General features: G+C 42.9%; 1 protein-coding gene across 2 annotated transcripts in view; it reads right to left on the reverse strand.

Moving 5' to 3' along the window:
• The window catches only part of Gipc2 (GIPC PDZ domain containing family, member 2), a 79,458-nt gene that overhangs the window by 23,177 nt on the left and 35,917 nt on the right, over window positions 1-20,364 (reverse strand). For both annotated transcript variants that reach the window (NM_001037210.1, XM_039102808.2), the window contains exon 3: window positions 17,902-18,082. In NM_001037210.1, coding sequence (NP_001032287.1) covers window positions 17,902-18,082 — 181 coding nt within the window. The remainder of the gene's footprint in view (window positions 1-17,901; window positions 18,083-20,364) is intronic.

A 20,364-nucleotide genomic window follows, 5' to 3' on the forward strand; every position in this document is an offset into this window, starting at 1 on the left:
CTCCCCAACGTTCCCCAGAGTCACTTCCTCACCCCAAATGCTCCTTTCTAATTTTAACACCATTCTTTTTTTTTTTTTTTTTTTTTTCCAGCCTTCCAGGACAGGAGTCTTGACGGTAAGGTGGAGTTATGGGCTTCCCTGCCATTGGCCTAGGTGTCAGCCAACTCTCACCTGCTTCTGCCTTTAAGTGTTAGGTGTGACTCGGCCCTTAGCACACAACTTTAAACCCTCTGGCTGGAATGCAGATATGTCCTTAACACACCCTTAATCCCAAACAATGAAGGAAAATTAGCTTGTAGAAGGAAGCACCCACGTTTGAAAGTGATATCTAGTCACCCAAATCCCGTGGGGGAGAGAGCTAGGCCCTCAGAAGTGCAGACAATCCTGAGACCTCAGGGGAAACCGTCACTTCTGCTCATATTCCTGACCCAACAAGAGCCCACCTAGTGCCCTCTCTGCCCTGTGGCCACAGGAACCTAGGAGCAGTCATGGGCAGTACCTTTGGGTTTCTGCACGAACCTAGATCTGAAAGCCAGTTGCCAGGAACACCTACACGCCCGAGAGCAGAGGTAAGACCAACTCTTCTGCACCAGGCAACCCACCCAGAGGCTTCAGGTCACACAAACCCAGGAGCAGCTCTCTGCTCCCAGATCTAGCTGAAAGAAAACAGGTCTACAGGAGTGCTGACACTCAGGCCTACAGGTGAGTCAAGTCACTGTCAGAGACAGCAAGAAGAGCTAACACAAGAGACAACGTGATGGCCAGAGGCAATCGCAGAAACCTAAGCAACAGAAACCAAGACTACGTGGCATCGACAGAGCCCAGTTCTCCCACCAAAGCAAATACTGGATATCCAAACACACCAGAAAAGCAGGATTTGGATTTAAAATCACATCTCATGATGATGATAGAGGACTTTAAGGAGGACATAAATAACTCCCTTAAAGAAATACAGAACAACACAGCTAAACAAGTAGAAGCCCTTAAAGAGGAAACACAAAGATCCCTTAAAGAATTACGGGAAAACACAACCAAACAGGTGAAGGAAATGAACAAAACCATCAAGGATTTTAAAATGGAAATAGAAACAATAAAGAAAGCACAAAGGGAGACAAGCCTGGAGATAGAAAACCTAGGAAAGAGATCAGGAATCAAAGATGCAAGCATCGCCAACAGAATACAAGAGATAGAAGAGAGAATCTTAGGTGCAGAAGATACCATAGAAAACATCGACACAACCATCAAAGATAAGTAAAATGCAAAAAGTTCCTAATCTAAAACATCCAGGAAATCCAGGAAACAATAAGGAGATCAAACCTAAGGATAATAGATATGGAAGAGAGTAAAGACTCCCAACTTAAAGGGCCAGTAAATATCTTAAATAAAATTATAGAAGAAAACTTCCCTAACCTAAAGAAAGAGATGTCCATAAACATACAAGAAGCCTACAGAACTCCAAATAGATTGGACCGGAAAAGAAATTCTCTTTTCACATAATAGTCGAAACACCAAATGAACAAAGCAAAGAAGGAATATCAAAAGCAGTAAGGGAAAAAGGTCAAGGAACATATAAAGGCAGACCTATCAGAATCACACCAGACTTCTCAACAGAGCTTATGAAAGCCAGAAGATCCTGGGCAGATGTCATACAGACCCTAAGAGAACACAAATGCCAGACTAGGCTACTATATCCAGTAAAAGTCTCAATTAACATAGATGGAGAAACTAAGATATTCCATGACAAAACCAAATTCACACAATACCTTTCTACAATCCAGCCCTACGAAGGATAATAGATGGAAAACTCCCACATGAGGAAGGAAACTACATCCTAGAAAAAGCAAGAAAGTAATTTCCTTGCAACGAAACCTAAAGAAGAGAGACACACAGACATAATTTCACCTCTAACAACAAAAATAACAGGAAACAACAATCACTGATCCTTAGTATCTCTTCACATCAACAGACTCAATTTCCCAGTAAAAAGACATAGACTAATAGACTGGATACGTAAAGAGGACCCAGCATTTTGCTGCCTACAGGAAACACACCTCAGTGACAAAGACAGACACTACCTCAGACTAAAGGCTGGAAAACAACTTTCCAAGCAAATGATCCGAAGAAACAAGCTAGAGTAGCCATTCTAATATTGAATGAAATCAACTTTCAACCAAAAGTTATCAAAAAAGATAAGGAAGGACATTTCATATTTATCAAGGAAAAATCCACCAAGATAAACTCTCAATCCTAAATATCTATGCCCCAAATGCAAGGGAACCTCATTCATTAAAAAAAAATTACTAAAGTTCAGAACATACACTGCACCTCACACAATAATAGTAGGAGATTTCAACACCACACTCTCATTAATGGACAGATCATGGAAACAGAAAATAAACACAGACACAGTGAAACTAACAGAAGTTATGAACCAAATGGATTTAATGGATATTTATAGAACATTTCATCCTAAAACAAAAGGATATACCTTCTTCTCAGCACCTCATGGTACCTTCTCCAAAATTGACCATATAATCGGTCACAAAATAGGCCTCAACAGGTACAAGGAGATTGAAACAATCCCATGCATCCTATCAAATCACCACAGACTAAGGCTGGTCTTCAAGAACAACAATAATGACAGAAAGCCCACATATACATGGAAGTTGGACAACACTCTACTCAATGATGACTTGGTAAATGAAGAAATAGAAAAAGAAATTAAAGACTTTGTAGAATTTTATGAAAATGAAGGCACAACATACCCAAACTTATGGGACACAATGAAAGCTGTGCTAAGAGGAAATATCATAGCTCTGAGTGCCTCCAAAAAGAAACAGGAGAGAGCATACACTAGCAGCTTGACAGCACACCTGAAAGCTCTAGAACAAAAAGAAGCAAATACACCCAAGAGGAGTAGAAGGCAGGAAATAATCAAACTCAGGGATGAAATCAACCAAGTGAAAACAAAAAGGACTACACAAAGAATCAAAAAAAAAAAAAAAAAAACCAGGGGTTGGGGATTTAGCTCAGTGGTAGAGCGCTTGCCTAGGAAGCGCAAGGCCCTGGGTTCGGTCCCCAGCTCCGAAAAAAAAAAAAAGAACCGAAAAGGGAGAAGGAACAAAAGAATCAGAGGAAATTCATAAAATCATCAAATCCTACTATAAAAGTCTATATTTAACAAAACTGTAAAATCTGGAGGAAATGGACAATTTTCTGACAGATACCAGAAACCAAAGTTAAATCAGGATCAAATAAACCATTTAAACAATCCCATAATTCCTAAAGAAATAGAAGCAGTTATTAAAAGTCTCCCAACCAAAAGGAGCCCAGAACCAGATGGATTTAGTGCAGAATTCTACCAGACTTTCATAGAAGACCTCATACCAATACTGTCCAAACTATTCCACAAAATAGAAACAGATGGAGCCCTACCGAATTCCTCCTATAAAGCCACAATTACTCTTATACCAAATCCACACAAAGACCCAACAAAGAAAGAGAACTTCAGACCAATTTCCCTTATGAATATCGGCACAAAATTACTTAATAAAATTCTTGCAAACTGAATCCAAGAACACATCAAAACTATCATCCATCATGATCAAGAAGGCTTCATCCCAGGGATGCAGGGATAGTTCAATATACGGAAATCCATCAACGCAATCCACAACATAAACAAACTCAAAGAAAAAAACCACATGATCATTTCATTAGATGCTGAGAAAGCATTTGACAAAATTCAACACCCCTTCATGACAAAAGTCCTGGAAAGATCAGGAATTCAAGGCCCATACCTAAACATAGTAAAAGCAATATACAGCAAACCAGTAGCTAACATTAAACTAAATGGAAACTTGAATCAATCCCACTAAAATCAGGGACTAGACAAGGCTGCCCACTCTCTCCCTACATATTCAATGTAGTTCTCGAAGTCCTAGCAAGAGCAATCAGACAATGAAAGGAGGTCAAAGGGATACAAAGAAGTCAAAATATCACTATTTGCAGATGATATGATGGTATACTTAAGTGACCCCAAAGATTCCACCCCAGAACTCCTAAACCTAATAAAAAAAAAAAACTTCAGCAAAGTGGCTGGGTATAAAATTAACTCAAACAAATCTGTAGCCTTCCTTTACTCAAAGGATAAACAGGCTGAGAAAGAAATTAGGGAAACGACACCCTTCACAATAGTCACAAGTAACATAAAATACCTTATACCTCGGTGTGACTCTAACCAAGCAAGTGAAAGATCTGTATGACAAGAACTTCGAGTCTCTGAAGAAAGAAATTGAAGATCTCAGAAGATGGAAAGATCTCCCCATGCTCATAGATTGGCAGGATTAATACCAATTAATACCATTGGTAAAAATGGCATTTTGCCAAAAGCAATCTACAGATTCAATGCAATCCCCATCAAAACTCCTACTCAATTCTTCATAGAGTTAGAAAGAACAATTTGCAAATTTATTTGGAATAACAAAAAACCCAGGATAGCTAAAACTATTCTCAACCATAAAAGAACTTCTGGGGGAATCACCATCTCTGACCTCAAGAGGTATTACAAAGCAATAGTGATTAAAAAAAAAAACAAAACAAAACTGTGTGGTATTGGTACAGAGACAGGCAGGTAGATCAGTGGAATAGAATTGAAGACCCAGAAATGAACCCATATACCCATGGTCACTTGATCTTCGTCAAAGGAGCTAAAACCATCCACTGGAAAAAAGATAGCATTTTCAACAAATGGTGCTGGTTCAACTGGAGGTCAGCATGTAGAAGAATGCAAATTGATCCACTCTTATCACCATGTACAAAGCTTAAGTCTAAGTGGATCAAGGACCTCCACATCAAACCAGATACATTCAAACTAATAGAAGAAAAAGTGGGGAAGAATCTTGAACACATGGACACTAGGGAAAATTTCCTGAACAGAACACCAATGGCTTATGCTCTAATATCAAGAATGTACAAATGGGACCTCATAAAACTGCAAAGTTTCTGTAAGGCAAAGGACACCATCATTAGGACAAAACGGCAACCAACAGATTGGGAAAAAAATCTTTATCTGATAGAGGGCTAATATCCAAAATATACAAAGAACCCAAGAAGTTTGACTCCAGAGAGCCAAATAACCCTATTAAAAATGGGGTACAGAGCTAAACAAAAAATTCTCAGTTGAGGAATATGGAATGGCCAAGAAGCACCTAAAGAAATGTTCAACATCCTTAGTCATCAGGGAAATGCAAATCAAAGCAATCCTGAGATTCTATCTCATACCAGTCAGAATGGCTAAGATAAAAAAAAAAACTCAGATGACAGCAGATATTGGCAAAGATGTGGAGAATGAGGAACACTCCTCTATTGTTGGTGGAATTGCAGACTGGTACAACCACTCTGGAAATCAGTCTGGAGGTTCATCAGAAAATTAGACATTGTACTACCTGAGGACCCAGCTATACCTCTCCTGGGCATATACGGAAATGATGCTCTAACATACAACAAAAACACATGCTCCACTATGTTCATAGCAGCCTTATTTATAATTGTCAGAAGCTGGAAAGAACCCAGATGCCCTTCAACAGAGAAATGGATACAGAAAAGTGTGGTACATCTACACAATGAAGTACTACTCAGCTATTAAAAACAATGACTTCATGAAATTCATAGGCAAATGGATTGAACTAGAAAATATCACCCTGAGTGAGGTAACCCAATCACAGAAAAACACATGTGGTATGCACTCACTGATAAGTGGATATTAGCCCAAAAACTTGAATTTCACAAGTTAAAATCCATAGACCATATGTAACTCAAGAAGAAGGACAACCGATGTGTGGATGCTTCAGTCCTTCTTAAAAGGGAGAGCAACTCCCTACTTATTCAATATAGTTCTTGAAGTTCTAGCCAGAGCAATCAGACAACAAAAGGAGATCAAAGGGATACAGATCGGAAAAGAAGAGGTCAAAATATCACTATTTGCAGATGACATGATAGTATATTTAAGTGATCCCAAAAGTTCCACCAGAGAACTACTAAAGCTGATAAACAACTTCAGCAAAGTGGCTGGGTATAAAATTAACTCAAATAAATCAGTTGCCTTCCTCTATACAAAAGAGAAACAAGCCGAGAAAGAAATTAGGGAAACGACACTCTTCATAATAGACCCAAATAATATAAAGTACCTCGGTGTGACTTTAACCAAGCAAGTAAAAGATCTGTACAATAAGAACTTCAAGACACTGAGGAAAGAAATTGAAGAAGACCTCAGAAGATGGAAAGATCTCCCATGCTCATGGATTGGCAGGATTAATATAGTAAAAATGGCCATTTTACCAAAAGCAATCTACAGATTCAATGCAATCCCCATCAAAATACCAATCCAATTCTTCAAAGAGTTAGACAGAACAATTTGCAAATTCATCTGGAATAACAAAAAACCCAGGATAGCTAAAGCTATCCTCAACAATAAAAGGACTTCAGGGGGAATCACTATCCCTGAACTCAAGCAGTATTACAGAGCAATAGTGATAAAAACTGCATGGTATTGGTACAGAAACAGACAGATAGACCAATGGAATAGAATTGAAGACCCAGAAATGAACCCACACACCTATGGTCACTTGATTTTTGACAAAGGAGCCAAAACCATCCAATGGAAAAAAGATAGCATTTTCAGCAAATGGTGCTGGTTCAACTGGAGGGCAACATGTAGAAGAATGCAGATCGATCCATGCTTATCACCCTGTACAAAGCTTAAGTCCAAGTGGATCAAGGACCTCCACATCAAACCAGACACACTCAAACTAATAGAAGAAAAACTAGGGAAGCATCTGGAACACATGGGCACTGGAAAAAATTTCCTGAACAAAACACCAATGGCTTATGCTCTAAGATCAAGAATCGACAAATGGGATCTCATAAAACTGCAAAGCTTCTGTAAGGCAAAGGACACTGTGGTTAGGACAAAACGGCAACCAACAGATTGGGAAAAGATCTTTACCAATCCTACAACAGATAGAGGCCTTATATCCAAAATATACAAAGAACTCAAGAAGTTAGACCGCAGGGAAACAAATAACCCTATTAAAAAATGGGGTTCAGAGCTAAACAAAGAATTCACAGCTGAGGAATGCCGAATGGCTGAGAAACACCTAAAGAAATGTTCAACATCTTTAGTCATAAGGGAAATGCAAATCAAAACAACCCTGAGATTTCACCTCACACCAGTGCGATTGGCTAAGATCAAAAACTCAGGTGACAGCAGATGCTGGCGAGGATGTGGAGAAAGAGGAACACTCCTCCATTGTTGGTGGGATTGCAGACTGGTAAAACCATTCTGGAAATCAGTCTGGAGGTTCCTCAGAAAATTGGACATTGAACTGCCTGAGGATCCAGCTATACCTCTCTTGGGCATATACCCAAAAGATGCCTCAACATATAAAAGAGACACGTGCTCCACTATGTTCATCGCAGCCTTATTTATAATAGCCAGAAAATGGAAAGAACCCAGATGCCCTTCAACAGAGGAATGGATACAGAAAATGTGGTACATCTACACAATGGAATATTACTCAGCTATCAAAAACAATGACTTTATGAAATTCGTAGGCAAATGGTTGGAACTGGAAAATATCATCCTGAGTGAGCTAACCCAATCACAGAAAGACATACATGGTATGCACTCATTGATAAGTGGCTATTAGCCCAAATGCTTGAATTACCCTAGATCCCTAGAACAAACGAAACTCAAGACGGATGATCAAAATGTGAATGCTTCACTCCTTCTTTAAATGAGGAAAAAGAATACCCTTGGCAGGGAAGGGAGAGGCAAAGATTAAAACAGAGCCTGAAGGAACACCCATTCAGAGCCTGCCCCACATGTGGCCCATACATATACAGCCACCCAATTAGACAAGATGGATGAAGCAAAGAAGTGCAGACCGACAGGAGCCGGATGTAGATCGCTCCTGAGAGACACAGCCAGAATACAGCAAATATAGAGGCGAATGCCAGCAGCAAACCACTGAACTGAGAATAGGTCCCCTATTGAAGGAATCAGAGAAAGAACTGGAAGAGCTTGAAGGGGCTCGAGACCCCATATGTACAACAATGCCAAGCAACCAGAGCTTCCAGGGACTAAGCCACTACCTAAAGACTATACATGGACTGACCCTGGACTCTGACCTCATAGGTAGCAATGAATATCCTAGTAAGAGCACCAGTGGAAGGGGAAGCCCTGGGTCCTGCTAAGACTGAACCCCCAGTGAACTAGTCTATGGGGGGAGGGCGGCAATGGGGGGAGGGTTGGGAGGGGAACACCCATAAGGAAGGGGAGGGGGGAGGGGGATGTTTGCCCGGAAACCGGGAAAGGGAATAACACTCGAAATGTATATAAGAAATACTCAAGTTAATAAAAAAAAAAATTAAAAAAAAAAACATATGACCTGGTAGTCCAAAATATTTAAAAAAAAAAAAAAAAAAAGGGGAGAGCAAAAATATTTATAGGACGGGATATGGAGACAAAGTTTGGAGCAGAGACTGAAGGATTGACCATTCAGAGCCTGCCCCACCTGGGTATACAGCCCATATATATATATATATAGTCACCAAAACTAGATAATATTGATGAAGTCAAGAAATGCATGCAGACAGGAGCCTGATATAGCTGTCTCCTGAAAGGCTCAGTCAGAGCATGTCAAATACAGAGGTGAATACTAGCAGCCAACCATTAAACCGAGAACAGGGTCCCCATTGGAGGAGTTAGAGAAAGTATTGAAGGAGCTGAAGGGGTTTGCAACCCCATAAGAACAACAATACCAACCAACCAGAACTCCCAGGGCCTAAACCACCATCCAAAGACTACACATGGACTGACCTATGGCTCCAATTGCATATGTATCAGAGGATGGCCTTGTTGGGCACCATGGGAGAAGCCCTTAGTACTGCCAAGACTTGGTACTGCAGGGTAATGTCAGGGGGTGGGGTGGGAAGGGGCAGTGATTGGGGAGGGGGAACACCCTCATAGAAGAAGGGGAGGGGGTGAGATAGGGGCTTATGGCTAGAAAACGGGAAAAGGGAATAATATTTGAAATGTAAATTAAAAATATTCACAGAAAAAGAGAAAGTGATGTCTAATTGAGTGGCAGACAAAGTGACAAATCAAAGACCTGACAGGATAGAATATAGCCATCTCTCACAAGAAGAGAGAGGGAAGGGAAACTACTTAGGGGAGAGACAGACAGTCCAGGAGGAAGAGAGTGCGGTCAGGAATACAGCAGTGTTCATGGAGAGCAGTGCAGCAGAGGTGAGAGGGAGAGTAGAGCAGCACAGAGGGAGAAGGAGGCGGGTTTTACCAGGAGAGTTTTGCAGAGACAGACTGAGGAACAAACCAGACACAAGTGAACACAGAACAAGCCAGAGAATGAGATGGGGCCAGAAGATGAGAAAAGACTGCTGGAGTTAGAGGCCCCACAGAGCAATTCAGGGGTCAAGAGGAAAACCAGATTGAACCAGTTAACTGGGAGAGGCGTCTGAGCCAGACAGCTGAGTTCAACCAGCCAGCTGGAGATCAGAAAGAACTGGGGAGCTTTTCCAGTCAGCATTAGGTCTCAGGCTAAAAACCTTCTAGGCTAGATTAGATAGTATGGAGTCTAGAAGCTTCCAGGACTAGGCCTAGGTTAGCAGACTGAGGCAATAAATCTTGGAGACAACAATTAATTTGGGAGAATAAAAAAATACTTTTATGCTTAAACATTCCTCCTTTTCTTCTTTGGAATCCCTACTGTAGTTCATAGTCCCAAGCGTTTAGCATTTCCTGTCTACTAAACTGCCAGAGAAACACCAAAGCCCCTTCCCTAGTCATATAGAGCAGCATTTGACTTAAGCTCTCTGACTTAATTCCTACAACTTCATTTTGTGTCACTTTTAAAACCAGTATGCAATGTCTCACTCTCAGCCTCCAGAGAAAGCATATGTTCCCCGCCTGGCTTCCAAGCTCTCCTGACATTATTCTAAGTGGCTTTTGCAGACTGTCCTGCTACGGTTCCTACAGGCCAGTGCTCTTCATGGCCACCCACCTTCCAAACCCTCCTGCCTTCAGACATGTTCTTCCCGCAGTCCCAGGACAAGTTCAAGTGTGATTTCCACAGAGCTCCTTTCTCACCTAGTCCTACCTGCTCCCTTATCCCCCCTCACAATGCCCATTGGACTTCCACAGTGTGTTCTAACGAAATGTAAATCCACAATTCCGCACCTAAGAAATGTCAGCGCAGGGCCTGGAGAGATGGCTCAGCGGTTAAGAGCACTGACTGTTCTAGAGGTCCTGAGTTCAATTCCCAACAACCACATGGTGACTCATGACTATCTGTAATGGGATCCAGTTCCTTCTTCTGGTGTGTCTGAAGACAGCTACAGTGTACTCATATAAATTGTAAAAACATAAAATAAAGAATTTTTAAAAAGCAGAAATAATTGTAAAAGTGGATCCTTGTTCCCCCACTAACACCACACGTGTGCACTTGCCCATGCTTGCACCAATCCCCAGCTGTGGGTTTCGTGAGAAGACTCTGTCTTAGTTTTGTTTGGGTGGAGTTTATTTCCATCCCAGGATCCAAAGAAATGAGGCTGTTCTCAGTGATCATGGCCCCACCCTGTCCAGTGTGTCTACTTTCAAGCCAAGCCAGGGTGAAAAAAGTCTCTTGTAAAACCACCGCTCGCTCTCATGGTTCTAACACCCTGTGTCATCTGGTCAGCTGGCCCAATGCTTTCTCTGGTCCTTGACATCAGCGCAAGCCTGGCATAGCCTTCTGTCTCATGGCACTCTCTTTGGGAAGTTCCCACCCAGCCTTACCACTTACTCCCACCAATCACACTTATTATATTTATATTTATTTATTATGTATGTTTCATTATATATATTTATTTATACATTTATAAGTTGTTATATTTATACATTATTATATAAACATATTATATTATAATACATTTATATTATATGTTTGTTTATTTATTTATTATACTCAGCTCGGAAGTGAACTGTGCAGTCTGCATCACAGCGAGGCAGCCTCTGAGCCTATGGGAGATTCTAAAGCAGGAACACACACTGTTAACACCTCGGAGCTGGCCAGATTTCTCTCTCCCTACACCTCCACTCCACCCTAGGTGACTCAATGCACAGTTAAACCATCCCAGGACTCAGTTTACTCATCTGGGAAAGTCTTCTTGGAGTCGTATGAGGATTAACTCGGAAAAGCACGAGGCCTGGCAGCATCTCTGAGACTCAAGCCCTAGTCCAAGTACCCTACATGCATAATTCGTGTAAAATTCAGAGATGTTACAGAGTAGAAAGCAGACAGATGTGGGTCATATAACACCAGTGATCACTGAGCTAATAGGACTCACGAAAGAGGCAAACACCAGTGTCCTGGCTCAGAGTCCTTCATCTTCCCCTTCGTCGCACATCTAGTAAGTGTTAACTCCTACTAGTGAGATTAGGGGCTTCTTAGTGTGTTCGCCTCTTTCTGTAAATGCCCTTGAAGATAGCAAACAGTGACTCAGCATGGCAGTAGGCAAGAGGCAGCTCTGGTCACTGCTCTGGTCACTGCAGCTTTCTCACATAGGCCCTGGGAAAACAGCTTTAAGTTTAGAATGACCTTGGGGATTGGATGGCTTCTTGCTTAGAACAAACTTATGAAAGTAGATGGGAAAGATAGCTCAGTGGATCCAGCACTCGTAGTTAAGTATGAACAGCTTAGTTGGAATCCCCAGCACCTACATAAGAAAGCCAAGCGTGGAGGCAGACCCCTCAAACCCCAGGGTTGGCGGGCAGAGACTGGCAGACCCCAGCAGCTCACTGACCAGCTAGCCCAGCTGAAACTGTGAGCTTCAGGTTCAGTGAGAGACCCTGTTCCAAGAAGCAAGGCAGAGTGTATAAGAGATACCCACTGTCCTCCTCTGTCTCAACATGTAAACCACACTCACATGCATGTCCCTCCACACATCTATTACACACACAAGTGCACACACACAAAGAGAGAGAGAGAGACAGAGACAGAAAGAGACAAAGACAAAGAGAGAGACAGAGATCCCTGACAAAAGTGAATGGTAGCTTCTGTCATAATATATTGCTATCCTTCACCATTTGACCTGAGGTGAGACAGTGCCAAGTTTCAACAAGTGTCTGCTCTCGCCAGCCATTCCTGTCCCTGCCTCCTTTAGTTCTTCTGTGGCTAAAATCACTCCTTGCAGAAAAGCTCTATCCTTACAGTGACTGCACAGGCTGAAGGGTCCTTGTCTGAAATCTTGGGGACAAAAGCGTTTCAGCTCTCAGGTTTTCAGATTTGGGGATACCTACCTGTGTATAAGGGGTACGCTGGGGACAGGAGTCAAGACTACACCTGAACTTCGTTTCATACACCGCCAGCTCATAACCCGAAGGCCACCGTGAACGTTATTTTTGTTGCACCTGTGATTTTACTGTGGCCCAACCCATTGAGTCAGGCACGGGATTTTTCCATTCCTAGTCAGGCCTCGTGCTCGGAAACTGTCAGTTAGGGAACGTTTCTGATTTTAGATTTTGAGGTAAAGGATGCTTAACCTGTGTGATAACAGCTAATATTGAAGATTCAATGTACCAAGGAGTACTGTACAACCTTTCCAGTGTAGTCTTCACAACAGACTAACGTGGTAAAGTCTACCAGCATCTTTACTTTTGGTATAGGGAAGCCAAGGCACCGAAAGGTTAAGACATTTACTCATTATCACACAGCACCTGGCAGGATGACTGTCCTAAGGATTCATCTTATCAGTTATTTCATATGTTCCCAGGGTAGTTTGTAGAGTCCAACACATACAGGGAACAACCAAAAGTATCTGTAGCTGAATTTTTTATATTAAATGTAGCATAGTCAAAATCATCTTCTGAAGATCCATGTGGCTTCTCTGTAATACAAGCACTTAGGAAGCAGAAGCCAGGGAATTGACTCTGAAAAATTGAGGCTAGCCTGGTCTACACTGTGAGCACCAGGTCAGCCAGGGATACATAGTGAGGCCCTAAGAAGGGAAAAGAGGAAGGGGATATAAGGTTCTTGTTGTTGTTGTTGTTGTTGTTGTTGTTGTTGTTGTTGTTGTTTAATTGTTTGAAAAGGAGTAAGCAGTTTTCTCCTCAGGTTTACAGGGCAGCATTTGAAAGAGCGATTAGCAAAATGACAAAGAACTGTGTCATTCTCCCAATGTGTCATTCCAAGGGCTAATCACACTGTTCCACATACTTAACATCCCATTCTGATGTTAAGAGAGAGAGCTTCGCATTGAGGAATCCTCTAAAATCAGACAAAACCTAACTCCCCTCCCCCTAATCTGACCCGCAGACGTAAGAGGAAACCATTTCCTCCCAACTCCCTTTCTGACTGGGAAAACACAGGTCTCATTCTGGGAGCCTCCTTGCTCAAAGGGTAAAAGTCACACATCGGGCAGATTCTCCAGGGTAAATGAGTTAAGACTCATTTAAACTGATCCAGCAGTTATCCCCAACAGTTCAAAGGTCTCCTGGGAAAAGGAACCAGTCAGTCTGGTCTGCTTTCAAGAGTGGTTTCAACTGGGTTTCACAGCTGGCGGCAGTCTGGGTTTGCCATGAGCAGGGGTTGAGCTCATGGCGAAAGCTATGTCCCTTTCTTTACACAGGCACAGGAGAAAGGAACGAGCCAAGCCCTAAAAAAGTATCTTTAGAGACATTCCAGGCAACACTTGATAAGGGCTGGAAGGCTGCCATGACAAGGGCACGGAAGGCTCCAGATCAAGAAAGAAAACCGGATCAGACAGCAACTAACCAGGGGAAACCGTGGGGAAATCTTCGCCTCACATTCCCAGTAGGGAAGTCCTCCAGCCTAGAAGCTGTGGTTTCGTTGTGTCTGGGTAAGAAATGGATACATGATCGTGTACAATGTATACTATTAGTACACACAAACAAACGTTTGTAACTGACACAGACCAGTGTTTGTAACAAAGTTTTCCCTGGAGCTGGGAATGGAGCTCAGTTAGTGGAGTGCTGTGGAGCGTACTCCAGGCCCTGGTCCCAATCCCTAGCACTGCAGAAACAGGGCACATTAGTACTCAGTTGTGACTTCAGCACCTGGAACTTAGAGGCCGCAAGATCACAAGTTCTTGATCACTGTGGTGGTTTGAATGAGAATGACCCCTGAGAAGTTCATATATTTGACTACTTAGTCACCAGCTCCTAGATTTGAATGTTTACTCATCAGGGAGTGACAGCATTTAGGATTAGGAGTGCCTTGTCACTTGATTCATTTTCATGTTCATCTCACCTGACTAGATAGGAACTTGTACGTCTGGATCTTAGCATATCCCAAGAGTACAATACACAGATGGTATAGGGTAAGCTATCAATAAATGGCCGACATCATTACTCTTAAATCATTAGCACTCTAAAATCAGCACACACCAATGGTTCAGAAGGTACCTGTTGAAAGAAATGTACCAGTATACTCTTGATATCTACCAAAACCAAAAAAGTTAGAGTATTAGTACATTCTAGACAATTAGAGAATCCAAGAACTCCATATATATAGTCCAAGAACAGGCAATGGAATGTTTTTTCCTTCATCCCTGTGGTGGTTTTAATAAGAATGGCCCCCATAGATTCATACATTTGAATAGTAAGGCAGTGGCCCTAGTTGAGAAGGATTGGGAAGTGTGGCCTTATTGGAGGAAGTTTACTACTGGGGGTGGGCTTTGAGGTGAGCCCAAGCCAGGCTACATGTTTTTGCTGCCTGCAGATCCAGATTTAGAACTCTCAGCTATTTCTGCCTGAGTGCTGCCATGCTCCCTGCCATGATGATAATTGAATAAAGCTCTGAAGCTATTGGCCAACATGAAGTAAATGCTTTCTTTTATAAGAATTGCCATAATCTTATGGAGAGATGGCTCAGTGGTTAAGAGCATTAACTTGCTCTTCCAGTGGTCCTGAGTTCAAATCCCGGCAACCACATGGTGGCTCACAACCATCTGTAATGGGATCTGATGCCTTCTTCTGGTGTGTCTCAAGACAGCTACAGTGTGCTCATATATAATAAATAAATACATTAAAAAATTGCCGGGGTTGGGGATTTAGCTCAGTGGTAGAGCGCTTACCTAGGAAGCGCAAGGCCCTGGGTTCGGTCCCCAGCTCCTAAAAAAAGAACCAAAAAAAAAAAATTGCCTTAATCATGATGTCTCTTTACAGCAGTGGAACTTTGACTAAGACATGAAAGAAAGGAAGAAAGAAACAAAGAAGGGAAGAAAAAGAAAAAAAAATTGAGTTCCTGGCCCTACATCAATAATAGTTCTAGGAAATGCATGAAGAAAGGAAGGAAAATACCCAGACAATATGACAGGGACCAAGAGAACCAGGAGACCTGCCTCCCTCAGAAAACCTACACACCAAGGAAAAGCCAGAGAAACAACAAATCACTTCACCTTACTCCAAGGACAAAGAGCAGAGCAGCAAAAACCCAGGGTCAGAAGGTGGCTGAGTGGCAGGGCTTCCTTCTGAGAGAGACCCCCATGCTGGGGCCACAGTGAAGTATTATCTCACTGAAAGGAAAATACCTGCAGACCATCAGCTCGTGGAGAAAAACCCAGCCACTGCTCCCACACGAACCTGCAGACATCCCAACCCAGCACCAGCAGAGCGTGGTCTCTAACACAATATCTTCCTGTGAGAAAAACTCACTCAGGAGCTTTTCCTCCGTGTGTCAATGGACTCCACAAGGTTCTACAGAAGGTTCTAGAGAGACTGAGCACATAGGGGTATTTGCTACACATCTCCGATACTGAAGGAGGAGGGCAAGGGTTAATCACAGAACATAGAACAGTATAACTAAGCACAACGACCCTGGTAAGACTCGAAACTATCATCCAGTCCAGCAACAAGGAACAGGAATGAGCAACGTCCCATGTAGACACAGGGACTCCAAGGGTTTCCACGGATACGACAACAGTTGAATGTGATGGTAGATGCCTGTAACTCCAGTACTTGGAAGGGAGGGAGAAGGATCAGGAGTTCACGATCATCCTCCATATACAGTGAATTTGAAAGCAGCTTGAGTTACAACACAAAGGTCCATGGGAAGTGGCACTAAGGAGGTGCGGCCTTGTTGGAGGAAATGTGTCACTGTAGAGGCAGGCTTTGAGGCCTTATATATGCTCAAGCCATGCCCCGTGGGACAATCTCCTCTGCTGCCTGCAGATCAAGATGTAGCACTTTGTCTGCCTGCATGCCGCCATGCTTCCTGCCACAGTGGGCTGAGCCTCTCAAACTGTAAGCCAGCCTCGATTAAATGTTTCCCTCTGTAAGAGTTATGATGGCCATCGAGTCTCTTCACAACAACAAACCCTAACGAAACAGTGTTAGAGATAAACATAGGGAGAAGTTCGATTTCTTAAGTTATACAGAGAATAGCTCTGCATTACAAAGAGTCTGCATTGTGTAGGACAATGTACGGAAGCCCCCCAGCTCCCATCAGTGTAAAGAACAAACTTTGGAGGAGCCCTGTGGGAAGGGGCCGCCACAGAGAGGTCCGTGCTTGCCTTGCTTTCTTCAGGGGGAGAAAGGCATGGGGGCTGACACATAGGCAGGAGTCTGGCAGCACCACTGTGAGCTCCCACCGTAGTCCCTGAGAAGCAATGAGGCCGCAAGCACGCTTCTCTCAGCCTTCTAGTGGAACTGTTTCCTACGTGCAACACAATTCCCACTGCGTTTCTATTAACCAACAATCATTTGGTAACAGGGAGTACTTCCTAACTCCATGGATACAGAGGCGATCTGTCACTCACTGGAAGGAGGAGGGCAATATGTAATTTCACCCATTGCCCTGAGGCGGGGAAAATGTTAGAGACAAGTTAGAAAAAATATTTGTGTTATGAGGGCATCAGCAAGAACACAGGGTGTGGGGGGCGGGATCAGGGATGAGTCAGGGCAGGCCCAGATCATTCTCCTGAAGATGTTTGAGCACCGCCGGGCATGAGGACTTCACGAATTAAAATAGTGCTCAGTAGCAGGAGAAGCTGGCACATTCTCACACCATGGAATGGTCCTGGAGGTGTCAGCAAGAGTCGAGACACAGCTGCTGTGGCTAAAACCAGATGTGACAGGAAAGAGGGAGTCACTTCATGACGTCCCAAACTCTAAATGTCAAGGAGAAAGTGTTCTGAGTCTGTCAAACAGAACGGATGACGGATGACCCGTGTTGAGCACCACTTCCATACAAAGCTAGCCTCTGCTACTTGGGTCCCTGGAAAACAACTGGAGTTTGAAGAACCCCGTCAGAAATCTCCCTGCTCAGCACAGTGAAACAATATAGCAGAGGGTGGCACAGCCCCATCTCCAGCTCCCTCGCTGGACATCTGACTCTGCAAATACAGAACTTGCTTTAGAAAAAGGTCCTTCCTTTGGGGTTGGGGATTTAGCTCAGTGGTAGAGCGCTTACCTAGGAAGCGCAAGGCCCTGGGTTCGGTCCCCAGCTCCGAAAAAAAGAACCAAAAAAAAAAAAAAAAAAGAAAAGAAAAAGAAAAAGAAAAAGAAAAAGGTCTTTCGATGGGCAACTTTTCTCCCCCCTTCCATAGTTGCTCTCCTTCTAAGTAATGCTGTCTGTAATAGTCTGTTCTTCCCTAGTACGGTGGACAAGATGGTGTGCTAAAAGTGCAGGGCCCCACACAGCAGTATCCTGACTCTTAGATAAACAAGGGGAAGAAGCCAGTTTCTCTTTGTCTGTCTGTCTGTCTGTCTGTCTGTCTGTCTGTCTGTCTCTCTCTCTCTCTCTCTCTCTCTCTCTCTCTCTCTCTCTCTCACACACACACACACACACACACACACACACACACACACACACACACACCACTTACCAAATGCCTTCTTGGGTTCTATTAACTGCAAAGTAAAGAGTTCCTCCTTTTTCAATTCCTTTAACTTCTTAGCGACTTCAAAGTGACGCCACCCAACAATATTTTCTCCGTTTATACATTCGATATGATCCCCCACACAGATCGTTTTAACTGAGTCAATGGTGCTGCCATCCTTAATTCTCTGAAAGAAAGAAAACCAATGGTGATATTGAGTGGAACTGTATGTTGTTACCTCTTATGCCCCTGAGATATGCCATGCTAACACATTAACGATATACTTTAACACTCCAACGCTCACTTAGGGACAGAAGGTGAAGCAGGAAACACAGACACAGGCAGACAGACACAAACACAGTGATACACAGATACACAGGTACAGACACACAGACATACAGACACACGGGCAGACACACAGACAGACACACAGACATACAGACACACAGGCAGACACACAGACAGACACACAGACATACAGATACAGACACACAGGCTGTCCCATCTCTACCTATTCTTCAACTTCCTTACATTCAGAATCCAGCTAGCTCATGCCATCATCTCCCCTGCTGTGGTGCTGGAAACCAAACATGGCCCCTGGAGGAGCAACAAGTGCCCTTAACCACTGAGAGAGATATTTCTTCTGCTCCATAAGAGGTCTTCTTTTTTTAAATAATTTCAGCGAGAGACGCACAGAGCCCACGCTCTATCTAGCAGCTTTGTGCTTAAACCTGTTATAAATGCAAAGACTTAACAGATATAATTACAGCCAAGAAGCCCAATGTCCACTGAGTGACAAGCAATGGCTAACGTTTCAGGAGTTAGTGAGACCAAGCTTTTCCATCCATCAGTGAGGACAAGTTCACACTATTGATTTCCATTGATGCATTTTAAAGGAAAGAGGCACAGGCTCACAGAGAACTGACAACAAGCTATTTGATAAGGGTATTCTTTTGTTTTTTTACATGTTTATTACGTTCGTTTATTTGTATGTGTGTGTAACTATGCCTGTGTGTCTGTGTCTGTCTGTCTGTATCTACCTGTGTATCTGTGTCTGTGTGTCTCTCTGTCTGTGCCTGTGTGTCTGTACCTTTGTGTCTATGCATCTCTGTGTTTGTCTATGTGTCTGTGTCTACCAGTGTATCTGTGTCTACCTGTGTGTCTGTCTATCTGTCTGTGTCTGTCTGTGTGTCTGTGTCTACCTGTGTGTCTGTGTGTCTGTATTTGTGTGTCTCTCTGTCTGTGCCTGTGTGTCTGTGTATCTCTCTGTGTATATCTGTGTGTGTCTCTCTCTCTGTGCCTGTGTGTCTGTGTATCTCTCTGTGTATATCTGTGTGTGTCTCTCTCTCTGTGCCTGTGTGCCTGTGTGTCTGTGTCTGTGTGTCTGCGCCTGTGTCTTTATGTGTGTCTGTCTGTGTGTTCCTGTGTGTCTGTACCTGTGTGTCTATGCATCTCTGTGTCTGTGTGTGTGTCTGTCTGTCTCTGCGTGTGTCTATGTCTGTGTGTTTGTGTATCTGTCTGTGTCTGTCTGTGTATCTGTGTTTACCTGTGTGTCTGTGTGTCTGTGTCTATGTATCTGTGTATCTCTCTGTGTCTGTCTGTGTGTCTGTGTCTACCTATGTGTCTGTGTGTCTGTGTTTGTGTGTGTCTCTCTCTGTGTCTGTGTGTCTGTGCCTGTGTCTTTATGTGTGTCTGTGTCTGTGTATGCCTGTGTGTCTGTGTGTGTGCCTGTGTGTCTGTGTGTGTGCCTGTGTGTCTGTGTTTCTGTACCTGTGTGTCTGTGTGCGTGCACACATGTACAGGAGTGCCATGGCATGCCTGTGGAAGTCAGAGGACAACTTGCAGAAGTCAGTGCTCTCCTTCTCCATGTGTGTCCCGAGGACTGAACTCGATGGTCAGGCTTGGCAGCAAGCACCTGTACCTGCTGCGTCCTCTCGCCAGTTTGTGTTGGATTTCGGTTTTTAGAGACACAGTCTCTCTAGGTAGCACAGGCTGGCCTGGAATTTAAAATCCCCCTGCCTCTGTCTCCTAAATAAGGGGAGCCTGTGCCATCACACCCAGGTTATTAAATCTTAATTATCTACATTGTGCCTGCAATGCAGTTTCACTATGAGGTCTAAAATCCATTAGATGGCACCGAGAATTCTGAAGAGAATCAATAGCATACCACTTAAAAATCTAGTTTCTGAACAGTAGCAGAAAATAACAAAGTTAAACAAAAGATTGACATCTAAAGGAGGAAAAGAAAACTATAAAGTACACTGTTAGATAACCATTTTTAAGCCAGTAAGGGATTTGAACATCTGTATTTATCTTTGACTTAAAAAAGTATTTTAATTGATGTCTTAATTCACCCAGAGCCTGTTTTGTTTTTTCTTTTGATCAATTATAAACACAAATTTCAGTGTTCTTGCACATATCTTTTTTTTTCTAAACACATGCTATAAACTTATTTAAAACAATACAATA

This window comes from Rattus norvegicus, chromosome 2, assembly GCF_036323735.1.
Source record: "Rattus norvegicus strain BN/NHsdMcwi chromosome 2, GRCr8, whole genome shotgun sequence".
In the NCBI taxonomy this organism is placed as follows: Eukaryota; Metazoa; Chordata; class Mammalia; order Rodentia; family Muridae; genus Rattus; species Rattus norvegicus.